At 46.1% G+C, this 8,270-nt stretch overlaps 1 protein-coding gene across 1 annotated transcript; it reads right to left on the minus strand.

Annotated features, from left to right (window-relative positions):
* Positions 1 to 7,290: 7,290 nt before the first annotated feature.
* Positions 7,291 to 7,723, minus strand: LOC132481360 (small ribosomal subunit protein eS25-like). Its single transcript, XM_060086202.1, has one exon. The coding sequence runs from the start codon at positions 7,721 to 7,723 to the stop codon at positions 7,346 to 7,348; it is 378 nt and encodes a 125-aa protein (XP_059942185.1). The 3' UTR covers positions 7,291 to 7,345.
* Between the last annotated feature and the right edge of the window lie 547 nt (positions 7,724 to 8,270).

Consider the following 8,270-nt stretch of genomic DNA (forward strand, 5'->3'; position numbering starts at 1 on the left):
TTTTTTCAGTGAGAACTCGTAAAAAAGTCATCAGCGACGACAGAGTGCTCCTGATCCGGGTCAGCAGAGTGCACGGACAACACACGTCCCATGTATACTTCCCAGGACTCAGCAAACCTGGCCGCCTCTGAGCTGAGCTCCTCCAGGTCAGTTTTGCCTCCCATTCTGTTGAGATGCAGCTGCCGAAAAGGCAGCGTACATTCCGAATGCATTTCTCAGTACCCGCAAGCACTCTGAATAAACAGCAGAGACACTGCTCCGAGCACTGGGCAGACTCATTTCCTGATTCTCCTTTGGTTCATCCTCATTCGGGTCCCACCCATGACAAGCAGATACAAGCTGGTAGAAGCCACACATTGACTTTCAACATCAAGGTCAAGAGACCCTGAAAAAAATCGACAGCAGTTACTGCCTAGAACACGCCGTCCAGCCCTTGATTATATAGTCCTGGGTTATTTTGTAATTATGTCTCACCTATCAATGTGTCAAGTGATAAATACCAGTTAGTGTCTTCTATAGATATCATGATCTCCCTTCCCCAAATAGAGGGAACAAGTTACTTCTTTATTCTCCCCAGGCTACACTCCGCAGTCCTGAACACTTAGCAGGAAATGATAAACTGATAAGTTCAGTCTCCAACTGTCCTGCCCCAACCAGCTAACTGATGTCCTAGTATCATTAGCCATGGGGTGAGCGCTGCAGAGACGGTGGATGACACGGACATGGCAGAATGCAGAGAGGTGCCTGACAAGCAAAGAGGTTTCAAAACCCATGCCCCATAGATGTTTTTACCTGGTCAAACTTTTTCCCAATCTCAGCCTTGCCAATGAGGATCAATGCACTGATGTAGCTACTGGTGGGGATCCTATTAGCTCAGAGACCGGTACCTCCGCTACAAGTCTCAGCTGACGTGGTCATTACAGTTTTTCAGTAGGTCTGGCAGAATTATCCTATGTAATCTTAATATCTTAATCTTAATATGCAAAACAGAGAAAACTACTTCTCTTCATACAATAAGATATTCCAAGATCTATGCTAAGTGGTAGGGAATACATAGGAGGAAGAGAGGGTTACGCGTGAACAGGGAAAGAGGCATGTCAACTGAGAAGGGCCATGAAGGGTTAACTGGGTTATGCTAGACGGTCATCCAGGGCACATCGAGGACGGACACAAAGGAAGGAATGGTTCATTCTACTGGGGGGCAGTGACAGGAAAGATTACCCAGGTGAGGGGACATTTGATCTTCGTCTTGAAAGGTGAGTAGGTTTCTGTTGATGATGGGGCGGGGGCGGGGGGGAACACGGTGCTCAGAAGAGAGGAGTCATGAGTAAAGACTCAGCAGTGAAATAGCAGCTACAGGGACTTCCCTGGCGGTCCAGTGGTTAGGACTCTGTGCTCCCACTGCAGGGGGCACGGGTTCGATCCCTGGTCGGAAAAGTAAGATCCCACATGCTGCTTGGTGTGGCCGAAATTTTAAAAATATATAAAAAATAAAAAGCAGATCCATCAGGGGATTTGGAAGTCGCTTCTCACGGCCAAGCAAAGGGGTTAAGGAGGCACAGGGAGAAATAAGGGCAGGAGAAATGTGGGGCAAGGTTATGAAGGGACTTGTAAAGCCAGGCTAAGGGGTTTGGGTGTCATTCTGCAGGCAAACAGGAGCCGTTGAAAGTTTTTAAAACCACAGAGACACATAATCAGATCTCTGTTACAGAGGGATCAGCCTTGACGCTGTATTGAAGAAGGATTGGAGGGGTAGACCCAGGAAGACATCTCACTCTCCTGCTTGAAATATTCCAAGGGATTAAAAAAAATCCAGGCTTCTCATCGTTGCTCAAAAGGGCCCCGCCCACTCCTCCACTGCCTTCTCAGGGATCTACAGCCACCCGGCCCTTTGTCAGCGCTTCTCATGCCCTTTGTCAGCGCTTCTACAGCCACCGGGCCCTTTGTCAGCGCTTCTCACACGTGGCCAGTCTTTCTGCCTGAGGACCCTTGCACTTCCTCACTGTTTCTCTTGCCTGGAGTGTTGACCTTGGGCTCTCCCCAGGACTCCTTCTCAACCAGGAGGCCTCCGTTGTAAGCTCAGACCATTTTAATGTACTGTATACGTGTGAGTCTTTAGCTTTTTAAATTACTATCTGTTGCCGCCTCAAAGAGCCTTCACGAGGGAAGGGGTCGTTCTTGTCTTATTCGCCAACCTTAGACGCTGAATGAATGAATGGAATTAAAGAGTGTGAAGCAGTGCGAATTCATCCGGCTTGGTGACTAAATGGACATGGATGGGGAGAGAGAGGTGAGGAGGAAGACCGAGATTTAGGTTTCCGGATTGGGTGACCGAGCCGATGGTTATCCGTGACAGAGACGGCGAATGAAGGGGCGAGAGATTTTTTTTTTTGGCCACACCCGCGGGGCTTCTGGGATCTTAGTTCTCGAGCAGGGATCCAAGCTGGCCGTCCGGGCAGTTCTAACCCCTGGACCGCCAGGGAAGTCCCGGGAGAGACTTCTGAGGCAAACTGCGTGAGCTCAGTGTTAGGTGAATTCACTTTGGGACATTCCGGGGTAGGAGACCAGGAAGCAATTGGATATGGGAATCTAGAGCGAAGGACAAAGGTCCAAACCAAAGACACAGATCTAGGAGCTGTCAGCACATTCGGCAGCTGGAGTCCAAGGAAAGACATCAGTTAAACCGGAGAAGGAGAGGGTGTGGCTGTGAGGGGGAGAAACAGGAGGCGAGCGCTGGGCCTGAGAACACGCCTCCTACGTGGGGAAGAAAGCAGGTCCGTGCATCCCAGGCTTCCCCAGGACTCCTGGGATGGTGGTCCCACTGCTGGCTGGGAAGATGCCACGATGCTGGGACTCAGGAAGGGTTTATAGAGCCTTCCAGGGCTTGGCCTCGGAGAAAAGAACAAAAGGGTTCAGTCCCCCAGAGACCCACCAAGGAATGAATGGCGTTTAACCAGCTGCTTTGGACCCGTGCGCAGGAGTTTGATCAATACACTGTGTGCACGAATCTTCAATCTAAACAACATAAATAGTTTCCTTTCTGAAAAAGAGACATTCTGGGAGAGTGCATAAGCCCACTTTTACAATTCCCCACTGTACCTGTTTATTTGAATAAGGTACACTTCAAAGAACCATAGTCTAATCTCATTAACAAAGAAAGGAGAATGTAAGTTATAATCTTCTAAAAATAATGCTACAAGTGTTTTTTTTCTTCCTTCTAGTTTTTTTTTTTCCTCCACGGGCTTTGCAAAGCACAGTTAAAATCATATATATTATCATATATATATATGTATACGTATATATGTGTGTATACATGTATTCACTTCCTTTGGATGTAGTCAGTCGTCCCTTGGTGTCTTCAGGGGGGATTGGTTCCACTGGATACCAAAATCCGTGGATGCTCAAGTCGCTTACACAAAATGATGTAGTATTTGCATCTAAGCTATACACATCATCCCATCTACTTTAAATCATCTCTAGTTATAATACCTAATACAATGTAAATGCTATGTAAATAGTTGCCAGAACTCAGCAAATTCAAGTTCTGCTTTTCGGAAATTTCTGCGTTTTTTTCCTGAATATTTTTGATCTGCAGTTGTTTGAATCCGCAGATGTGGAACCCACGGACACAGAGGGCTGACTACATCCCTATCTATCTGTCTATCTATCATCTGTCTATCTAAATCATTGTATCTTGCTTTTTCTTCCAAACATGATCTTGTATTTTTTTCCATGCAGCCTCAACATTTTGATGACTGTATAATATTCTTTCCTTATTGTTACTGAACTTTTAGACTATTTCTAATTTTTCTCTATTTAAAATATATAATGATCTTTAGAAATTGTTGGGGATTCCCTGGCAGTCCATTGGTTAGGACTCCATGCTTCCACCGCAGGAGGCCCAGGTTTGAACCCTGGTCGGGGAACTAAGATCCCTCATGCCTCTTGGCATGGCTAAAAGTTATAAATAAATAAATAAATAAATAAATTGTTGTATGTTAGTTTGCTCAGGCTGCCATAGCAAAGTACCACAGACTGGCTTAAACAACAAATTTATTTTCTCACAGTTCTAGAGGCTAGAACTCTGAGATTAAGGTGTGGGTAGGGTTGGTCTCTTCTGAGGCCTCTCTCCTCACCTTGCAAATGGTCCCCTTCTCGCTGTGTCCTCATGTGGTTTTCCCTGGGTATGTCCTAATCTCCTCTTCTTACAGGACACTAGTCATATTGGATTAAGGCCCACCCTAAGGGCCTCATTTTAACTTAGATCTTTAAAGACCGCATGTCCAAATACAGCCACCTTCTGAAGGCATTAGGACTTCAACATGGCAGTTTTGGGGGGGACACGATTCAGTTTACAGCACATTGTGTATAATTTTTTTCTCACCTGCATTTCAGATTGTTTCCTTTGGATAGATTCCTAGAGTGCAAATCACTGGGCTAAAAAATAAAAAATACTTTAAGGCTTTTGAAAATTGCTTTCCCAAAAGGATGTAACAATCGGTACTGTAGCAATCCACTTAAAACAATACTTTTAAAATAAGAGAATGGGGCTTCCCTGGTGGCGCAGTGTTTGAGAGTCCGCCTGCCGATGCAGGGGACACGGGTTCGTGCCCCGGTCTGGGAAGATCCCACATGCCGTGGAGCGGCTGGGCCCGTGAGCCATGGCCGCTGAGCCTGCGCGTCCGGAGCCTGTGCTCCGCAACGGGAGAGGCCACAGCAGTGAGAGGCCCGTGTACCGCAAAAAAAATAAATAAATAAATAAATAAAATAAAATAAGAGAATGAATCAACGAAGGATTTTGTTCTGCTGCATCTAACAGAAACTCACCTCCAATAACTTAACAGGGGTTTGTTCTGGGACTTACATCGCAGCCCGGAAGCAGTCTAGAATTTGTGCAGGGGCTCCAGGGCAGCACCAATGTCGATGTCGCTGGTCCACCTTAGTTTCTGCCTCCCGTCTTTCCCATCTTTACTGCGTGGCTTTCAGTTCTGTGGCCTTTGCACTGCGCTCTCTCTGCCTCTCGCCCCCAGATCATCCCTGGCTTCTGCCTCATGTCCTTCAGATTTTTATTCCAAAGTCACCTTCTCAACAGCACATTTGCTGGCCTCTACATCCAAACTTCACCTCCCCTTTATTTCCAAGCCTTCTTTCCTGCTTCATTCTTTTCTTCTTAGCACTTACTGTTATTTAATGTATATTTTAAAATTATTTCTATATTTTGTGGGGTTTTTTCCTCCTCTAGGATGTAAACATCATGAAGGCGGAGGATTTGTCCCTTTTGTTCATTATCGCACGTTTGCATACACACATAAGCGCATGCGCGCGCACACACACGCACACACACACACACACACACACACACTTCCACTCTTAGGAAAGACTAAGCCCAAACTGATCCTTCCTTCCTCCCTCCCTCCCTCCCTCCCTTATTTCAGTTTCTGAGGTGGCTTATCCAAGGTCACACACAAAGTTAGTGACAAGCCAGAAGAACCTGAACCCTAGTTTCCTGAGTTTTCTGCCCTTTCCAGCATTCCTAAACAAGAAGTCATGGACCCTGAAGAAACAGCCTGATGGGTTTATAAATATAGATTGCTGGTTGAATTTAGATTTCACAAAGCTTTTTTAAAAAAAAATTTTATTGGAGTATAGTTGATTTACAACGTCGTGTTAGTTTCAGACGTACAGCAAAGTGAATCAGTTATACGTATACATATATCCATTCTTTTTTAGATTCTTTTCCCATATAGGTCATTACAGAGTATTGAGTAGAGTTCCCTGTGCAGGTTCACATTAGTTATCTATTTTATGTGTAGTGGTGTGTATATGTCAATCTCAATCTCCCAGTTTATCCCTCCCTCCCCGCCTCATCCTCTGGTAAACATGTTTATTTTCTACATCTGTAACTCTATTTCTGTTTTGTAAATAAGTTTATTTGTATAATTTTTTTAGATTCCACATACAAGTGATATCATATGATATTTGTCTTTCTCTGTCTGACTTACTTCACTCAGCATGACAATCTCTAGGTCTATCCATGTTGCTGCACAAAGCTTTTGAAACACAGCACTAAGGCCATTATAAAGTCGGTAGTACAGTACTTCCAATTACTGACGTTTCTGGGGAAGTAGGAGGGAGAGGCTAAAGTATGGGTTTGTTCTGCCATCTTTATTCAATTCCTGATGAATCCTTAGCCCACTTTTTCCAAAATTCCTTATAAAATAGAGAACACTGTAAATAATATGTTAACATTTGTGTAAAACAGAAGGTTAAAAATGTATTAGAATGTTCTTACAGATGCACAGAATATCTCTGGGAGGACACAAAGATGATTGTGGGGAGGGGTAATGGGCGGCTGGGGGCACAGGTGGGAGAGGTGACTGGCCACCATGAGACCCAAGGCTACCTTTGAATATGGTTACAAAAAGATAAAACAGGCAAAAGACCCAAACTCTTCAGTCAGTGCATTGCCCCAGGTGCAGCCTGCTCATCATGTCAGGTGTGGACGCTACCAGCTCCCCACGTAATGCGGCCCCGCGCACGTCTCTGACCTCATCTGCTAGACATTCCCCTTGTATGGGGGATACACTCGCTCCTGCCACAAGGGCCTTCTTGCTGTTCCTTGAACAAGCAGAACTCGGTGCCACACGGGGCCTTTGACCTATGTTGCCTGGGCCTGGATCCCTCCTCTCCCTCCTTGCATGGCTCACTCCTTCACTTCTGCAGGTCTCTGCTCCGCTGTCACCTCCTGGGGGCATCCTTCCCTCACCACCTCGGATCCCCATTGCTCTCCGCTCCTCCCATACCACTTCCTCTGCCTGTCACTTAGTCATAGGTTTCCTTGCTCATATGAGCGCCAGGAGCCTGGGACTCTTTCCCCGAGCACCTAGAATAGGGCCCACCCCAAAGACGGCACTCCATACATGTTTTCTTTTCTTTTTTAAAAAATTTATTTATTTATTTATTTATTTTATTTATTTATTTTTGGCTGCATTGGGTCTTCATTGCAGTGTGCGGGTTTCTCACTGCGATGGCTTCTCTTGTTGCAGAGCACAGGCTCTAGGCACGCGGGCTTCAGTAGTTGTGGCACGCAGGCTCAGTAGTTGTGGCTCGTGGGCTCTAGAGCACAGGCTCAGTAGTTGTGGCTCGTGGGCTCTAGAGCGCAGGCTTAGTAGTTGTGGCACACAGGCTTAGTAGTTGTGGTGCACAGGCTTAATTGCTCCCCAGGGGATCTTCCCGGACCAGGGCTCAAACCTGTGTCCCCTGCATTGGCAGGCAGATTCTTTTTTTTTTTTTTTTTGATTTAATAAAGTTTTATTTTTCAAAATATACAGTTGGTGGGACCTGTTCATGCATCTTCACTAGCAGCTGGAGCATCTCCACCCTTGGTATTTCCGGTATACATTACTGGAGCTCTGTGCTTTGAAACCAGTTTAATAAGTCCTTTACTAAGAAGCTCCTGCAGGGCTGCCCTGGTCAGGGAACCATGAATCCTCAGTCTCTCAGAGACGACAGCTGGACTTATAAGCTTACAGTTGGGAACTTCTTTACAGAGTTTGTCATATGTTGCTTTGTAAAATAAGACTAGGTTATTGAGCTTGTCCCGAACTTTGCCTTTGGACCACTTCTTCTTTTTGGCCTTGCCCCCAGATTTGTTCACAGGGTCTTTGTCTTTTTTGGCTGACTTTCCAGCATCTTTTTTCTTCTTGTTGTCCTTGGGCGGCATAGCAAAGCCGGGAGGGCAACTGCTACCACTGCGCCTCGTTAAGATGTCGGACAAAAAGGGCAGGCGGATTCTTAACCCCTGAGCCACCAGGGGAAATCCAGCCCCTGCAACTCTTAATATTCTGTTTTTTCCTAACTTGGGGGCTTCATTTTCTCAGAGCAACTTTCTTCACCAGCCATAGGTGATCTCACACCCAGCTTCGATGTACCCAAGAGGACCTGGATGTTTAAATTCAGCTCTAGGCTCTCTCGGCCTTAGCACCATCTTCTAAGAAACCTCCGAGCCATGAGAGCCAAGTGGAGGAAGAAGAAAATGTGCAGGCTGACGCGCAAAAGAAGAAAGGTGAGGCAGAGGTCCAAGTAAACTTGTCCACCCATGGAAGCCGCAGGAGCAGAAACAAGGGCAGCCAGGGGCCAGGGACACTGGTACAAATTGTTGGACTGCGTGCCCACCGTCTAGAACTTGTCTCAATGGATCTAAAGCATCTATGGCCATTCTGATCGCCTCAGCCACCTTTGAGAGACCCACCTTACTTGTATCAAAGTGG

The sequence above is a fragment of the Mesoplodon densirostris genome, chromosome 20, assembly GCF_025265405.1.
Source record: "Mesoplodon densirostris isolate mMesDen1 chromosome 20, mMesDen1 primary haplotype, whole genome shotgun sequence".
In the NCBI taxonomy this organism is placed as follows: Eukaryota; Metazoa; Chordata; class Mammalia; order Artiodactyla; family Ziphiidae; genus Mesoplodon; species Mesoplodon densirostris.